General features: G+C 43.5%; 1 protein-coding gene across 1 annotated transcript in view; it reads right to left on the minus strand.

Annotated features, from left to right (window-relative positions):
* The window catches only part of TBX5 (T-box transcription factor 5), a 46,609-nt gene that overhangs the window by 14,920 nt on the left and 12,827 nt on the right, over positions 1–18,862 (minus strand). The window contains exon 7 of the mRNA XM_053588467.1: positions 13,930–14,021. Within this exon, the coding sequence (XP_053444442.1) occupies positions 13,930–14,021 (92 nt within the window). The remainder of the gene's footprint in view (positions 1–13,929; positions 14,022–18,862) is intronic.

Here is an 18,862-nt window from a genome sequence, read left to right on the forward strand (position 1 = left end):
TGTCGTTCCCATCCTCCTTCCACCCCTATAACTTATGTATGTTATTTCATGCATTTAATCATTTTATTCTGAGAAGTGATCCATAGGCTTCAACACACTAGAGAGGCCCTTGCCTTGAGGAGGTTAAGAGCCCCTGCCCAGGAGTCTGTACCAGTAAATCCCAAACTTCAGTCTGTCGATTTTGTTGCCATGACCCATAACCACCTACTCTTTAACCTAGTATGTAATTGAAATTAACCTTTTATCCAAGTAAGTTTAGCCTCACCATAAGTGATAACATCTGTAAAATTATGAGTTTGCAGTACTAATTACAGTTCCTTCAATACAATTAAAACACATGTTTAACTATTAAAATTAAAGAGAACACCTAAAATCATCTAACGTGCAAAGGGCTGCACATAACACATTTTGAAGGATGCCACATTATCCCATTTCTTGCTTTCTGTGACTCTATGACATAGAGAATGTTTTGTTCCCATTTTATGGATTGGGAAACTGAGGTTCAGGGAGATTAAGCAACTTGCCCAAGATCACAACACTAGAAAGAGACACAGGGCGGCGCCTGTGGCTCAAAGGAGTAGGGTGCCGGCCCCATATGCTGGAGGTAGCAGGTTCAAACCCAGCCCTGGCCAAAAAAAAACTGCAAAAAAAAAAAAAAAAAAAAAGAGACACAACCAGAATTCAAACTCAACCATCTCCTAATTACTTCTAGACTTTTTCCTAATTGCTTCTTTCAATTTTTAATATGCTTAGGGGAGCCAGGGGGTTAGGGCCCCAGACTCCCTTCCCATTTCTCGTGTCCCTCAGGGGTGTGATCATCCCCACCCTGTGCTCCTGTTTTTGTTTGTCATGCTAAAGCACGTCAGAGTGGCCAGGCAGGGGACATGCAGCATCTGCCAAGTTTCCATGAGGCTGCAGACACCCTCATGGAACCCGGGGGTCCCCTGGCCCAGCTGTCCTGTGGCACGCGCCATCTCAGAACCAAAGCCGGAACCACCCTGAGAAGCCTCAGCAATCAGAATCTCCCTCTGGGGCCAAGAGGCTGAAAGGAATGAAATTAGCTTTATAGCTCTCGCTTTGTGGTTCAAGCTACGTAATGGAAAAAAAACAAAAAAGAAGAAGAAAAATTATAACAATAAAACATTATAAAAGTTGTCCAAGCTTGCTGGAGAGTCTATTTAGGTCTGTTTAATTCAAGTACTGGGCTGTCAGAGCACCAACAGGAAGGGGGAAAAATCTCTTTTGGTTTTACATTTTTAATGAGGATTTTTTTTTTTTTAATTAAAGAAAATAGCCCTCAAAAATTGTTGGCTGAGAGAATTTACAAGAGAATGTATCAATGGACTCTGTGGAATTCTCCGCTCCGGCACTGCCAAATTGCAAAATTACTCTCTGGAAAGGCCAAATTCTGCTTTTGATTACTAACCCTCACAGAAGTGGGAAAGCAATATTACGCCAATAACCACTTGCCCCTCACAGCTTGTTTCTCTCTAAGGAGCTTGGAAACATCATCCCTGCCATCAATCATGAACATCTCTTTTAGTGCCTGAAATGCAATGTCCCCTGGCCCACCTATCACGAGCCAAAATGTGGGCACAGAGGGTCGAGTGACTCCCCAGTAGGTACAAGATTATAGGCAACCAAGAGGAGAAAAGGTTAGAAGCAAACAACAGCGGGGTGATGTTCCCTGAGCTCACTGACAGATCAGCCAAGGGAACAATCAAAGGAACGTGGTTAATGCCAATATGGCAGAAATCTCTGAAGTCCTTGTGATGAGAAGATAAACTGTTTTCCTCTGCAACTCAAAGGCGTCATGGAAGAAATGAGGGCAGGAGAGAACGAAAGGGAAAGGGAAAAGTCTGTGTGTCTCTGGGGATGTGGGCAGCAATGGAGAGCTAGATCCTTACCATCACCATCATCCTCATTCTCCTCCTCCTCATCAACCATACTGTTCTTTGTTGTTTTTTTTTAATAGTGTCTTTCTGACTCTGTCACCCAGGCTCCAGTGCAGTGGCATCATCATAGCTCACAACAACCTCAAACTCCTGGGCTCAAGTGATCCTCCTGTCTCAGCCTCCCAAGCAGCTGGGACTATAGACGCCGGCCACATCTGGCTAATGTTTCTATATTTAGTAGAGACAGGGTCTTGCTGTTGCTCGAGCTGGTCTCAAACGCCTGGCCTCAAGTGCCTCCCGAAGTGCCAGGATTACAAGTGTGAGCCACTGCAGCTGTCCATACTGCTCCTGATGTTCCAGTCACTGTACTGGTTCACTTATCTGCTTTCTCTTATTTTATCTTGACAAGAACTTCATTTCATTCAGCACAATTAGACTTGCTTTAGCCATCAGGAAATGCAGGCTCAGCGAGGTTAAGCAACTTATCCCAGCTAAGAGGTAAAGCTTAGCTTCCCCCACCCCATCCCCTGTCAGTTCTATTCCAACACTTATGTCAACTAACTAACTCTTGACAATAGAGAATTGTTTCCTGCACACCAACTGCTCAGCAAACACAACCTATATAAAGGATGCTATATAAAGGATGCTGGCTATACCAGGGCAATGTCAAGATCTACTGGTCAATCTTACCATTCCTGTGACCTTTAACTTACCAAATGTCAAATCTCACCAATGCTCTCTGCTGTATCAACCAGCTATACCTGCATCCCAGGGACAAGCTGCCAGCAGAGCTGGGGCTGATCACATGACACAAGTGGAGTCCTGAGGATCCCAGCTCCCCTGGGGGGCAGAGCCCCCAGACCAGCTTCTCCCAGGTTCGCCCCCTCAACCTTCTGTTCCACGTGAGCGAGTGCAATGAAGGACGCCATTGTCGCCGAGTCTGGGTTGTAAAACGTTACAAGGGAATATTGAAGTGCACAGCCAAACTGCATCCTCAGCCTGCCTCAACTAACGAACACCCCGGAGAACCTTTTCCACCGCAGCCGACTGAATTGGTCCTTTCACAGGAGCAGGTGGCAGAGACGCTGGTGTGTTGGGCTGTTGTTTGGTTTGGTTTTCCTCTGGTGATGCTTACCCAATTTTCGGCAGCCTTTTTCAAACAACTAAAGCAGCACACTGGGCCAAGGCTAGGGACTGTAAGGTCCCAATTCTCTTGGAGCAAATGCCTCTTCTCACTAGGCTTTTAATCTATGATTAATTTGTGGTTTTTTTTTTGAGACAGAGTCTCACTATGTCACCCTCGGTAGAGTGCTGTGGCATCACGGCTCACAGCAACCCCAAACTCTTGGGCTTAAGCAATTCTCTCACCTCAGCCTCACAAGTAGATAGAACTACAGGCGCCCACCACAACACCCAGCTACATTTTTGGGTGTAGTTATCATTGTTGTTTTTAGCAGGCCCGGACTAGATTCAAACCCACCAGCTCCGGTGTATGTGGCTGGCCCCCTAGCTGCTGACCTACAGGCACCGAACCTGTGATTAAAATTTTTACAAAGGGCCATACAACCCCTTGAAAGCTTTCTTGATGCATTAACTTTCTGACATCCTTGGGGAAGTTATTCTGATCTAACACACGTGAACACAGCATGCCCCAGGCGGGATTTAGGACAGTGCAAATAATAAGTAACTGCTGGCTCCTTTAGTCGGCTCACACCACAGCAGCAGGATGAAGAAGGGCATGGAACCACCTCGTTGATGAGAATTGGGGTCACAAAGAGGTTATGTACATTTTCCAGTGTTGGATCAAAACCAGGGCTATATGACTTAAGGGGTGCTAAGAAACTCAAAAGCATCCCTCTCTCTGGCCTCGAGCACCCATCTCTTATGACAATTTTGATTTGAGGCTTTGAGTCACCTTAGTTAAGTCTTTAGAGAATATAACATCACAGTGGCAGCTTTCAAGTTCAGGCTCTGAAGTCAGGCTCTGTGGATGTGCCTTCCTTCAGAATCCAGCCGTGAACCTGGCCCCTGGGGTCCAAACTAGGTTCTTCCTTTTTCCAGCCTTCAGTTTCCTGTCTGTAAAATGGAGGTAATAAAATAGTCACCTCTTGGGGGTCTAAAGTGATAGGATGCAAGGGACGGCTTAGCATATACTGTGAACATACTGCTCAGTAAACAATAGTTTGTAAATCACACATTATTATATTTTAGAGCAGATATTCTTACCCTGCAATAGCTTTGAATGGTCTGTGAATGCCCCAAATATCAAATATTTAGTTGGTCAATTTTTCTAGGAAGAAGTCCAGACTTGCATCAGCTATTCAAAATGGGTCTGCGATTCAAAAAGGGGTTTTGATTGACATTAGAGGCAGCTCTGTAATCATGGGGCGAAGTCCTGACCTAGATAATTGGTGACATCTCCTTTTGTTTCAGTTTCTCTATTCATGAAATGGTTGGGGGTGGGGGGGAGCATCTCACAGAACAGTTGCAAGCCACAGAGGTAAAAGTTGGATGTAAAAACTACACACAAGCTGAACATAAAAATAGCCATGTGCATGGCTCACACCTATAGTCCCAGCTACTCGGGAGGTTGAGGTGGGAGGATCACCCGAGCCCAGGAGTTCTAGGCTGCACTCCAGCCTTGGTAACAGAGTGAGATCCTGTCTCTAAAAATGTGTCACACTTTATGGGGGCAAGACATGATTGCAAGAGGAACTTTACCTAACAATTGCAATCAGTGTAACCTGGCTTATTGTACCCTCAATGAATCCCCAACAATAAAAAAAATAAAAATAAAAATAAAAATAAGTTTCTAAATAAATAAAAATAAAAGTCAATCCAAGCTAAACTTTTGATAAGTTCACAGTAATAGTTTGTCAAATTGTCTTAGCAGATGTCCAGTACTGAATTAACAGCTGAATATTTTAGTTTGGTCTTATAAAACTAAAAATTTCAGCCAGTTTGACCACTTTTTTTTTTTTTTTTATGATTTGGGGTGGTGGAGCTTCTGAATCTGGCTTCAGTTCTTCTAGAAGCTGGGAGGCTCCAAAGGCCTGGACTCAGTGACATTTCTCAAACTGCTGTCTGTCCTCAAAGAAATTGTCTTGAGGCCTCCTTTGTTCTGAGGGAAATCATGCGGGGGTCACTGGTTGAGCAGAAGTATGTCAAGGACATCCTGGTGACTTTCGGTTCAAGTGATAACCTAAGGCAAAGTTGCAAACGTTCTGTGTGCTAATATAAAAGTCTGCTCCCCAAAAAAAACCTATAGGGGAATGGGTATCTAGAAAAAATTAAATTTTAATATGAGGCTATGAACTACAAGACTTGGGACATGGGGGGGTGGAAATCTCGGCAAGTGAGTGGGTTTCAAATTTGACTATGTATTATAATTGCCTGGAGAATTAAAAAAAAAAAAAATACTGATCACCGTCTGAGAGTCTGATGTCACTGTTCTGAGGAGCAGCCTAAACATTGGGAGTTTTAAAAGCTCCCTGGGAGAAAGAAGCCTTCCACAAAATACACACTGTATGATTCCCTTTATATAAAATCCTGTAACAGACAGAAACTGATCTATAGTGCCAAAAAATTAGAACATATATTGCCTATGGTGGAGAAGAGGAGGCAAGGAGGGGCTGGGAAGGCTAATAGAAAAATTAGCCAGGTGTGGTGGTGTGGGCTTGTAGTCCCAGCTACTCGGGAGGCTGAGGCAGGAGGATAGCTTGAGCCCAGTAGTTTGAGATTGCTATGAACTATGATGCCCGGGCACTCTAGCCAGAGTGATAGAGTGAGATTCTGTCTCAAAAAAAAAGAGAAAAATTTATGAGTATGAGTATGAGTATGAGTATGTGAGTATGTGGGTGCTCACTATACAATTCTTCCGCGCTTTCTCAAAGTCTTAGTTTTTCATAATAAAACTAGGATGGGGCAGGGAGTCTTATAGGTAATTCTGATGTTCAGCTGGAGTTGAGCACATACATACGGACTCTATTTCCAGAAAATTAGGTAATGCGTCCACCTGCATGTCCTTGCTCATTCTTTAGGGCCAAGGGATTCCCCAAGAAGGGACACCTCCGTCAGAGTCACCGGAGCGAATTTGTTACAGGGCGGTTTCTGACAGGTGTCTGAAGGCACTGATTCAGCATCTCTGAAGGTAAGACCCAGAAATCTGCTTTTCTAACAAGCTCCTCCAGGTAATAGTTACCAAAGGTCAGAGAAATGCTGCCTCAAAGTGGACGGGTGAATTTCAGACAACCGTAGCAAAATAATAGTAATAGTAGCAAAATAATAATAATAACATTAAAAATAGACAAAGGACTTCAACAGACGTTTCTCAAAAGAAGACATGCAAATGGTAAAGTGGTATATGAGAAAATGCTCAACTTCACTACTCATCAGGGAAATGTTAATCAAAGCTACACGAATGTCAAAATGACCATTATCAAAAAGACAAAAGATAACAAGTGTTGGGGAAGGTATGAAGAAACCTTGAAGGCTATGTTAACCAGTTTGTTGCAAGTACTTAAAATTGTATATAAAACCAGTCCATTGTACCCCACAAATGCATTAATGTACACAGCTATGATATAATAATAATAATAATAATAAAGAACCCTTGTTACACTGTTGGTAGGAATGTTGTTTGGTACAACATTATGAAAAACAGTATAGAGGTTGCCCCCAAAATTAAAAATAGAGCTATAATACTATCCAGTAATCCCTCTCCTGGTCTATGTCAAAATAAAATGAAATCAATATCTTAAATAGATATCTGTGCTGCTATGATCATTGTATAATTATTCTCAAGAGCCAAGATATGGAAACAAAAGTTCATCAATGGATGAATGAATGAAGAAAATGAGGCATACATGTACAATAGAATACTATTTAGCCTTAAAAAAAAAAAAAAAAAAGGAAATCTTCTCATTTGGGACAACATGGAGGACATTATGCTGAGTGAAATGAGCCAGACACAGAAAGATAAATACCACATGACCTCACTTACATTAGAATCTGAAATCGTCAAACATACAGCAGTAGAGAGTGGAATGGTGGTTGCCAGGGGCCGAGGAGATGTTTGTCAAGGGGGTGCAAAGTTTCAATTACACAGGATGAGTGAGTCTAGACATCTACTGTAGCAACATGGATAGAGTTAACAATACATTATTTACTTAAAATTTACTTGTAGACCTTAAGTGTTCTCATCACACACACACGCGCGTGCGCACACACATACACACAAACATAAGAAAAGAAAATGGCAACAACTTAAGCCAACAAACACATAAATAAGCTTGATTGGGGTAGATATGTCACAGTGTTTACACGTATCAGAACTTTAATGTGTTGTACAACTCACATATTTATGACTTTTGTCAATTATGCCACAATAAAGATGGGGGTAAAATGTGGAGGAGTGAGTGGGTTGCTCCAGCACTGTCCCTGCAGAGCTGGGATGCTGGGACGGGGGTGGGCAGGAAGGGCAGAGGTAACATGGCAGCCCAGTGGGAGCTGCTCTGAGCGTCCTTGCCCTTGACAGACAATAATGATCTGAGACAGAATCTCTTCAGACAAACCTTGATTGTACAACTTCACTTAGGCTGTCTCAGCTTCCCAAACACAACCACTCTCTTGTTTGACATAAATGCATGCTTTTCTGGAGGAAGCCATGTGGCCGGGCAAAATTCCAGCAGTAAGTGGGGCGTTAATACCGTCTCCAGAACGTTGTCTTGAAAATCACTTCTTGTTAATTGGGCATTTGGATTACCTTTAACCACAAACCTGAGGACATGCGGGCCAGTGCTAAGCCTTTGGTTTGACAAAAATGATCACTTGAGGCTAGGAGTTGAAAATAAATTTAAAATCAGGAAGGAAGAGATAGAGGAGAAGGGAAAGATTTCAACCTTTCAGGAGTCAAAGACCCTATAAATCCTTTGACGTTCTTGGAATGTTTTTTCTATTTTTAAGAGTTTTGAAGAGGGTCTCTTGCTTTAACTGGATTTTCAAGAGGGTCTTAGATCTATTCCATTCTAGAGCAACGAGATGGAGGGACTGAATATTGGCCCCCGCAGAGGTGGGTGAGAATGGTCATTTTCCAATGTGAGTGTGAAGGTTTCCCCTGATGTTCAGGAGTTCGTAGCTGAGCTTCAGAAGCGGGCTTCAGTCTAGCTGAGACTTCCTGGGCTCTGAATATTCCACTCTGCTTTGATGGCACAAAGCCCAGGCCAGTTAAAGCAGAAACCCCACCCCAAGGTACCCCAGCTCCACAGGCTACCTGGCCCAATGCATCTGCAGCGCAACTGAAGAGCAAGGAAGAACTCTGTGTCCATCCACGTCCCCCATGCCATAATCTGCTAGTCCCCCGAGAACGGCCCATAAATACTGTTTAGGGTGAAAAGACCAGTCATTGCTCGTGGCCACTGTGTGCCCAGTGAAGCAAGAAGCACTGAGGGGAGGTATTTTGCCGCTGCTTGTTCCCATTCTTGGATTTCATGTTAAAAGAAGCCAAGCAATGGGCCAGTAGAGCAGAAAGGAGGTTCTCTCCACTCTGAAGAAAACAAGCTGCAGTCACACAGGCCTCCGCATCTGAACGAGCTGCCACCTGCACCTGGCTTCACCAGGACATGGACTATGTCTCAGCATCTAGTGATCAAGTGTCAGGCTGGGCCGGCTGTTGTGCTAAATGCTTTCAGATGCTGGGATGTCATTAGAACATGTTGGCACCTTCTGTGACACTCCTTTTAGGTGGAGAAGGGATCCTTGCCCTCCTATCTGAATCTGTGCCCACCTTAGGGAGTCACATTCAACCAACAGAATGCAGTGGAAGTGGCACTGTCTGATTTCCAAGGTGATACCAAGCAAAGTCCAGGCAGCTTGTGCCACCAGTGAAGAGCCCAAGTATCCCGAGTCTGCCATGCTGGATGGAGAAGCCATGTTCAGCTGCTCAAGTGGACAGCCAGTTCAGATCCCAGCCAAAAGCCAGAATAGACTGTGGGTCATAGGATTGTGCCAAGCTGACATTGTTCACCTGACCTGCCTTCAGATACTTGTACCCAGCCAACACCTGACTTCAAGCAGGAACTTCCCAGCTGAGTCCTTCCCAAATGCCTGGCTCACAAATCACAAACAAAACGAAAATGCCTTCTTGCTTCATCTTGCACACAGTGGGAACCAGCCCTGTCTGGTCTCTCTACCATAAGAAATACTATGGAACATTGCTGGGGGCTAACAGATTGCAACTGAATGCAACCTGGGGACTTCGGTAGTCACAGAAGTCTTCACAGAAGGATTGAGCTTGCCTGTAAGTTCTTGTCCCTTCAGAGGAGTGGTCTCAGGAGGTAGGGTACCCCAAAGCCCTGCTTTGGCTGATCTGTATTTGGCAGCATAGACAGAAAGCAGGCGGGATAGTTTGGGAAGCCAGGGCTTCCGTCTGGGTTAAGTTTGGGAGTCATCTGTGACACAGCAATAGTAACCCAGACACACGCATTAGCTCATTTCATCTTTCCAACAGCCCGAGAGGGAGGCTCTGCAATCACCTCCCTTTCTACAGATGAAGAAACAGATGCTCCGTGGAGCAGGGGAGCCCTGCAGCTCCTCAGTGCAATAGCCTGGACCTGGCTCCAGAGCCCGTTTTCCATCCGTGGCCCCTGCTCCTACGCATATTGATTTGTCTCTGTATCTCCAGTGCCTGGCATATAATAAGCACTTAATAAATGTGTCAGTTGAATAAAGAAACAGATCAAAAACTCCATAATTAAATGAGTCTCTGGGCCTCAGTTTCCCCTTCTGCAAAAGGGAGAGTCTAGGCCAGATGAGGCCTCCTGTGAGCCCTGCTATCTCCAGCACTATATGCTTTCTAGGGGCCACTCTCCTCACAGCAGCACCTGTCATAATGCCACTCCAGCTGGCTTTCAGAGATCTTCAGAATATGACCCTAAGCTAGTCCTCTAGACTTCCAGAAAACCTTTCTTCCCAGGAGATTCCAATCGCATGCCCTCTAGAGCAGGAGTCCTCAAACTGCGGCCCGTGGGCCACGTGAAGTGGTGTGACTGTATTTGTTTCCGTTTTGTTTTTTTACTTCAAAATAAGGTATGTGCAGTGTGCATAGGAATTTGTTCATAATTTTTTTTTTAAACTATAGTCTGGCCCTCCAACGGTCTGAGGGACAGTGAATTGGCCCTCTGTTTAAAAAGTTTGATGGAGGGTCTAATCCCATCCTCCACCTTCGTGCAATCTGGATACTTTCGTCTGGATACATCTGAAAAATGGAAGCAAAGTTCAAAGACGGGAATGTGCTATGAAAAACCAGGGCCTAGATTGTTCCTAAAAGCAATGGTGCTCCCAAAGCTTGTTTAACAAGTGGTTGAGCTTTTATGTGTATTTTCCAAATTTCTGCTGTTCACATATTATCCTGACAGTGGTCCTGAAATCTTGCTATCAGCTCTATTCTATTTGGTTATAGTTTCTCTTTAATCAGCATTAAATTTCTCCCACTTTCTTTTCTTCTTGTCTTCCTTAGAACTTAGTCTCATTCTAAGCAATAACATCTGTGAAATCACAGGCCTGATGTGTGTGTGCACCATCTGAAACCAACCCCATCGTCACCAGTCTAGGGGGATCGCAGTGTGGAGAAAGTTTGGCTGTTAGGATAAGATGTTTTGCAGCCACAGATTAACTTTTCTAAATAACCTTGGCACACCTTTTCATTGGTCTGCTAGAGCCAGAATGTTTACATGATTTTATTTTCTCCTTTGTGCATTTCCATGGCTGCCGTGTTTCTAGAATAACCAGTGATTGCTCCTGTAACCAGAAACCATAAAATGCATGTTGGAAAATAATGAAGACATCTTCTGCATTTTCCAAACATAGGGAGTTGGGCTAAGAGATAGCAGCAAGAGTGCCTAGACAGTCACCAAGCAAATCCAAGGTTATTTATGTGCACTGACTTTGAGGTAATGCTTAGCTCTCCCTTGCCTCGCTTTGCTCCCTTCTTCCAATTGTTGGAATTAAAGGAAATTTCATCCCTCCTGTTTTTCTCCCAGAGCCAGCTGTCACTGGGTGTGTGGAGGACAGGAAACAGGATTACAAGATTAACAGTGAGCCCACCGTTCCTGCCAGGCTGGGCCATTATCACGGCTGACTCTGGAGAGCCATATTCCCCTCTTGTCACTACCCCCTGCAACCTGGGGGATGGGGCTATAGCCCAAAATAAATTCTGAAGAGGGGAAAATGGGGAGTCATGGGGGAGTTTTCCCTGAAATGAGGCATATTTTGCTGAATGTAGACTAGGAGTCAACCTCTCTCTAAGTGTTTTCTCATCAAATCTTAGAGAAATCCTGGAACGCTGAAGCTACAGTTACCGTGTCCCTTCTGCAGATGAGGACCCTGACACTCCATGAGGTTAGATCACCTACCCAAGGTCACATATCAATGAATGCAGAGCAAGAACTGAGCCCAGGATTGTTAGACTCCCAAGTCTTCTGCTGGAGCCACAGAGTCTTCTGTTAGAAGGTGGTCAGGTAAGGGGAAGGGAGTTAAAGGCAGACCAAAGGTAAGTTCAAAGGGCCAGAAAAAAGGGGGAAACACAGCTTAGGAGCATATCCCTTAGCATGACTGAAACATTAGGGGACACTGGTGAGGGGTAAGCTGGCGGAGTGGCCAGGTCAGACGGAAAGGGCCTGGTCAACGAAATGAAGGAGTCTGGGGGCTCCCAAGTGCTCTCTGTGGTGTGACCTTGTCTGATTTGTGTTTTACAAAGATCTTTTTGGCAGCTGACTGGAGAAAAGTCCCAGAGGGGAACAGAACTGAATTTGGGTCTAAGTCAGTTAGGAAGCTATGGTTAGTGAGGATGGTAGTGGCTGAACTTAGCAGCCTGCAGGACAAGGGGGAAGATTTTGAGATATACCACGACAGTAGAATCAAGCTTGGCATAGTGGCTCACACCTGTCATCCCAGCACTTGGGAGGCTGAGACAGGACAACCCAGCAAGACTCCATCTCTACAAATCTAGCCGGGTGTGGTACAAGTGCCTGTAGTACTAGCTACTTGGGAGTAGGAGGCAGAAGGATCACCTGAGCATACGAGTTTGAGGATGCAGTGAGCTATGATTGCACCGCTGCCCTCCAGCCTGGGTGACAGAGCAAAATTCCATCTCACCAGAAAATAAAAGGGTTGACTCAGTAGGACGTGGTAACTGGTAAGTCTGAGAGGCTGATTGGAGACACTCTAAACCTATTATTCTCTCCCTGCTCTTGACCTCGTGGGAAGGAGGGAAAAGGTGAGAGGTCCACAGCCTGGACCTGGACCTGTAAGACCGGGACATGACTTTAGCAATAACTAACCTACCTCCATAGCAAATAACCATCAGAACGGGATGGGAACAAAAGCTTGGCACTCTGAGCCTAGCTAGGGATCCATAAATAATTAGACTCATCTCAGCTAAAATGTGACATTTGTTGTCAACTTTTCCATAGACCACATGATTAAATCAAACTCCAATTTTGAAATATAGATGCTTAAAACAAAAGCAAAAAAAAAAAAACATTTTAAATAATAATCTAAGAATTTGCCTATTTTTGGCCACAAAAAACACCTTATGAATCCACCCCTGAGAGAGACCAATTATGAACACAGAAATGCATAGGGGTGTGGTGTATGTGTGCACACTCAAAAATAATCTGTGGTCCCAGCTGTTCGGGAGGCTGAGGCAGGAGAATTGCCTAAGCCCAGAAGTTGGAGGTTGCTGTGAGCTGTGTGACGCCACGGCACTCTACAGAGGGCGATAAAGTAAGACTCTGCCTCTACCAAAAAACAAAACAAAACAAAAACAAACACTTTTTTAGAGAAGGGATCTTGCTATGTTGCCCAGGCTGGAGTACAGTGGGTATTCAGAGGTGTGATTATAGCACCCTTCAGCCTCACTGAAGTGTGCTATAATCACAGTCCTGGGTTCAGAGGGATCCTCCTGCCTCGGCCTCCCAAGTAGCAGGGACTACAGGTAAGTACCACTGTGCCTGGCTTTATTCTTTAAAAGCATGCAAAATTAGACCCAGTAAGCCTGCTACTTAAAAGCAATTTTTCCATGACATGTATTTCGAAATCCAGTGTTAAAACCACAAAGCTAAGGCCTTTCTCCTTTTCTCTTTCTTAGGTCTCTTGTAACTTTTTGTGAATAAGTATGTCTGTCTATCTTCCTGACTCTCCCTTTTCAGACCTTCCGGAAAGGACAAGGAAAAACATCCGAAATGACCTCATTTTATTTTGAAACACTAAACTCACCAAAAGGAAAAAAAAAAAAGAAATAAAAAAGAAAGAGAGAAAAAAAGCCCTTCTTGGTCAAAGGAATCAAGATGTATGTCTAATTCTCTTGCCATATGGTAAGTTATTCTGGAAACACATCAAGAGGTAGAGAAAATGTTCGACAAAATTGGCAATGCTTGTACAATACTTTCAAATCGGACCAAATTCCCACTAAGTATATTTGCTACAAGCCCTTCTATTCATCATATCAGCGACTATGACCACAGGATATGTAAAAATACTGAGCAATTTTTAGCACCAGCTTCCAATCCTCCAGTGCCCTGGACACCACATGGTGTCAAGTTTGTCTGTATTTTACCCCCAGGAAATCAAGCCATTAACATTTCTTTCATTTACCAAGAGCTGTTGCCAAAAATGAAAGCATTCACCAGCTGTGACTTAAGGGAAGAAAAAGAGAAAAGGTTTCACTACAGGGTAAGAGACAGCAAAAATAGAACAGAGAATGTCGTGGGTTTGTTCCCTAGGCAGCGGGAGAACACCAAATTCAGGGACCTTCTCCATGCAAGAAGGGTCACTCTCTAGGTGGCCTGATGGCATAGACCACACGGGGAGGTTATCAGAAAGTGAGGAAGAAGGAGCTTCTTCTCCCCCCATTTCTCTGGGCCTGGAACTCTACGGGCAGGAAGGCTGGTGGAGGGAAGTACCAGCTTGCTGCCGGTCACCTGGGTTAGTTGGGGGCTGTGTGCAGGTGAGGGAGTTGGGCAGTGCACCGTCCTACCTTTGCATTCTTGACATTCTGTGCAGCTCCATGTCATCGCTGCCCCGGAATCCTTTGGCGAAGGGATTATTCTCGATCTTTAATTGCGTGATCTGAAGGAAAGAGGGGGAGAGGGAGCTGGTTTTCACTTGATTGCCATAAGACCACCTCAGGACATAAGCTAATAATAAATGTCATGGAAATGCAACCTCTGGCAACCAAAAGAAGCAAATTAAGCTAGGCACGCCAACGGGACCCGCCACTTCATCCGAATGAAGGCTTTGAAAAATGTCCTTCATCAGACTTTTAAAAGGGGGAAAAAACCTGGATTTGGTTTGCCCGTTAATTGGAGTCATACTCCACATCATTCTGGCTGGGTTTCTAACTAACTTTCTTTCTTTCTTTCTCTCCCTCTTCCTTCCTTTTTTCTTTTTATCCTTTTTCTTTCTTCCTTCCCATCCCTCCCTTCCTTCCCTCCTCTCTCCCTCTCACTCTTTTTCTTTCCTTCCCTCTCTCTCTTACTGCCCCCCTCTCTTTTTCCTTCCTTCCTTCCTTCCTTCCTTCCTTCCTTCCTTCCTTCCTTCCTTCCTTCCTTCCTTCCTTCCTTCCTTCCTTCCTTCCTTCCTTCCTTCCTTTTTTTAATCTTGGCATTTTATGTTTCAAACACAATAGGCCTCAACACTTGGGCCCCGTCCCCTTGGAAAGTCGGGCCTGTTGGCGCCGTTGCACATCCGGCCGTGTGGTAATCTCCATTTGGAAGGGGTAGCCCCATCATGTGTTTCTGGAGAAAACATGCCGTGATTATTGTTTTCAAAAATCCTACAATGCCTCATTGCATGTTTATTTCATAGTTTCACAGATAGAGTTTGCTAGCTCAGGTGGGAAATGGTGCCTAATAAAATAAACACCAACACACATAATAATAACATATATTGTAATTATTTCACAACACTAGATCCCGTTAACATCCTGGACAGGGAAGAGAGAGTTCTGTCTTAGGAATCTGTGTGGCAGTGCACAAAGCCTAGTAATAGAACAGGGTCTTTTTGAACATTTTGGTTCCAGGCCCAGAACTTTAATTTAAACCATCAACACATTATATTAGCGTGAATGTACAGTAGTAGACCCAGGTGACAGAATGCATCCATGTGGAGTTAGCTAAAAATTGCATGTGAACTAAATTTTCATATATGGAGTCATGTTATAGACACCAGGCCAACGTGACTCAAATTTCAGTCATTCAAGGTTTTTCTTCACAATCATTGCTGAGTACCCATACACTTGGCTTGCTTAATATTTTTATTTCAATCAAACCACTTTTTAAATTTATTTCACATTATATCACTTCTCTGTATGGCAAACTAGAATCACTTGCTATTCAATGAAAAGAAAAGCAACATATCAAATTGCCTCTACTGAGGCCTAAAGCTTGTCTTCTATTTATTGCAAGAGGAGAACAGACACTTTTAGAGAAGTATTTAATGCAAATTACTGCTGAACTAAGACTCTCTCTCTCTCTCTCTGATATAAGGCTAATGAGATAATTGAAAAGAGAACAACTTTCTCTGTGATTTCATCATAGCCAAGTATCCCTAAAAATCATCTCACCTAATCCAGTAGTTTATAGACTTTTGAAAAACTGTACTGGAGTAACAAATGAATGCACCCTCTAATTTCTTCATGTGAAGGGAGGCATTCTTGTCTGTTCTGTTTTTTGGAAGAGATGACTGATAGAGTTGACCCCCAACTCTAAGGCTCTATAACTAATGTATTACTACACACATGTATATGTGTGTGTGTGTTCACAATAAAAAATAAATCTAATGAACATTTTTAAAATATATGACATTCTGGAAAAGGCAAAACTGAGTAATATAAAAAAATCAGTTGTTGCCAAAGATTGAGGGGAGGAAGGGATGATGAGGCAAAGACTTTTAGGGCAATGAAAATACTCAGTATCATATGGTAATGGTGGGGATACATCATTGCATATTCGTTTTTTTGTTTTGTTTCTTGAGACAGAGCCTCAAGCTGTCACCCTGGTAGAGTGCCATGGCATCACAGCTCACAGCAACCTCCAATTCCTGGGCTCAAGCGATTCTCCTGCCTCCACCTCCCAAGTAGCTGGGACTACAGGCGCCCGCCACAATGCCCAGCTATTTTTTGGTTGCAGCCGTCATTGTTGTTTGGCGGGCCTGGGCTGGATTTGAACCTGCCAGCTCAGATGTATGTGGCTAGCGCCTTAGCCACTTGAGCCACAGGTGCAGAGCCATCATTGCATATTTGTTCAAACCCATCGAATGTACAACACCATGAGTGAGCCCTAATGTAAACTAGAGACATTGGGTGACAATATGACTACGGGTTGGTAATTGTAACAAATGTCCCACTTGGATGGGGGATGTTGACGGTGGGAGAGGTTGTGTATGTGTGGGAACAGGGCGGTGTATAGAAACTTCATGGACTTCCCACTGACCTTTGCTCTGAACCCAAAATTGCTCTAAAAAAAAGTTTTCTAAAAACTTTTTAGAAACTTTAGAACAATGGGTGTATATATTTTGTATGTGTCTGTGTGTCTGTGTCTGTGTGTGTGTACACACATTCCTCTCTCCCTCATTTTTTAAAACTTTTCCCATTCCTGCAGCTTGCAGATTTTGTCTTGACTCTTCAGAATGTGCAAAAAAGTCTATCAAATCCTTCTGAGCAGCCGTCTCTAAGCTGTGCACTCCTGAACCCACTCTTACTTTAAGATTCTAAAAGCCCATCAGCTAATGGGACTTTCTTTCTCACTCAGGTTTTGTCACAATAAAATGCCACCTAACTGACCACAAATCTTTAAAAAAGAAAGGAACTAACAAAAAGTTAAGTAAAAAATAGATTGTTTAAAAAAGGATAGACCAGCCTGAGCAGCATAGTGAAACCCCATCTCTATAAAAACAGAAAAATTAGCTGGGCATGGCAGCTCACACCTGTAATGTCAGCACTCTGGGAGGCTGAGGCAGGAGGATCCCTTGAGCCCAGGAATTCCAGGTTATAATGAGCTGTGATTGCACTACTGCACTCCAGCCTGGGTGACAGAGTGAGACTGTTTCTCTAAATAAATAAATAAATAAATAAATACAAACATGAAGGAGTGGGGAAAATCCTTACTCACTACCACCCACCACACCTCATCCAGTCAGGGAAGCAAATGGGGAAGACAGTGGGGACACGGTATCAGGGTGGAACTAGCACCCAGTCCGCAATATTGCTGCACCACCAAGAAGTCAGGATAAGAAATTGCCCCCGTGGAAAAAGAAAAAGAAAAGGGTGACTTTTATTTTATCAGCAAAATCCTTTTGCTCAAACCCATTCCTTACACTTCATGTTCTTACGCTTATCACCTTAGCTTGCAAAAACAAGATTGCATACAATAAGCACTTTACTACATGTGTGCTTAGGCATGTCAATCTTACATACAACTTCTTTTGGAGACTAAGTATACAGGCCTACTGTATACCATCAAGAAATATCAACAAACGTGCTTATCCGCAGGGAAGAATATCTGCCTTATTTTGTACATGTCCGCTCGCAAACTATAACCCTATTTATGAAATGCCCTGCCTGATACACTGCCTGGTAGCTTGTGAGTACACAAACTGACACACCTGGTTGCCTGAGTTCTACGGAAAAGCCCCACTGCAACCAACTTCTATTCACCATACAAATGTGCTCCCTTCAAAATCAACATAAAACCGGATATCCGCGGGAGAGCTGGGGGTGGGGGAAAACAAATATAAATGCCAGCTCCCACCAGTAAGACAGAGGTTGTAAAAATTAATGAGAATAATTGTTGTGAATTCTTGCTTTTGAAAAAAAATAAAAAAATAAAACCCTCACGAGGGCCAAAAATCTTAATTATGTCTCTCTATTAAGGGTTCATTTCCTGGTCCCAACCAGAGAGCTCATACCTCATAAATACAGACTCCTTACACAATGATTTAAGCAGGAGGAAAATGCCTTTTAATGGCAAAGTAAGTTAATATCGGGGGATACTTGTGCTCGCATACACAGCCATTGTTGCAAGAACAGGGAAATGAAATGCCCACGTGACCTTTTTTTAACACCTAAATATTTCTAGGGATTGCCCTTGGAGCTGCTGACAACTGCAGTGAAAACTTTACAAAAACGTGTTTCACAGAATGAACGTCGCTGGGGAAGATTTGAGTTTTTAAATATCTTTTTCAAGCTGTCAACCATCTGGGGAAATAACTCCCAAATCCAGCTTGAGATCACAGCTGGGGTAAGAAAATATGTCTAGTCATTAGGAGCTCTGTGGTATATAGGTATCTGACTGCAGCCTGAGCAATGAACCCTGCCACATACCTGCCTCCACTTAGTGCCTCCAAGTGGAGAAAGATCATTTTGAAGGCACTGAGCCCTTTGACCAAAGAAATGATGGCTCTTATTTTCCCAAATTGTCCTAGCCATTTAATCACATGGATTGCTTTTCTTTCCCTGTTCATTTATCCAAAGCAAAATGCTAGACAAATAGTCCTTGAATTGACGACACGATCAGGGAATGAGCCAACTAAACCACAAAGAGTAACATGTGCAGTTGTTCCTCGACCACAGTAATAACAACTTATTTAAAAATCTCAAGCTTTCAGATTCTAAAATAGCCAGGGAAGGAGTTACATTGAGTAGGAAAGAGCTTTCTGAAGTCTGCATTTTGGAGTGATATATCCTATTAATAATAAACAGATCGGTTAAGTAGTCAATCAACAACCCAATCAATCATTCCTAACACACTGCCCTAACTCTGTACTGGACCCTATCTTGTGCACTTCCCATGGATTATCTCATTTAATCCTCACAATAACCCTTTGAGGTGAGTTCTCTTATTATCCCCATTTTACAGATGGGGAAATGGAGTGAAGTCATTTGCCCCAAGTCAAATGGATTTGAACTTGAG

This window comes from Nycticebus coucang, chromosome 4 (genome assembly GCF_027406575.1).
Source record: "Nycticebus coucang isolate mNycCou1 chromosome 4, mNycCou1.pri, whole genome shotgun sequence".
Taxonomy (NCBI): domain Eukaryota; kingdom Metazoa; phylum Chordata; class Mammalia; order Primates; family Lorisidae; genus Nycticebus; species Nycticebus coucang.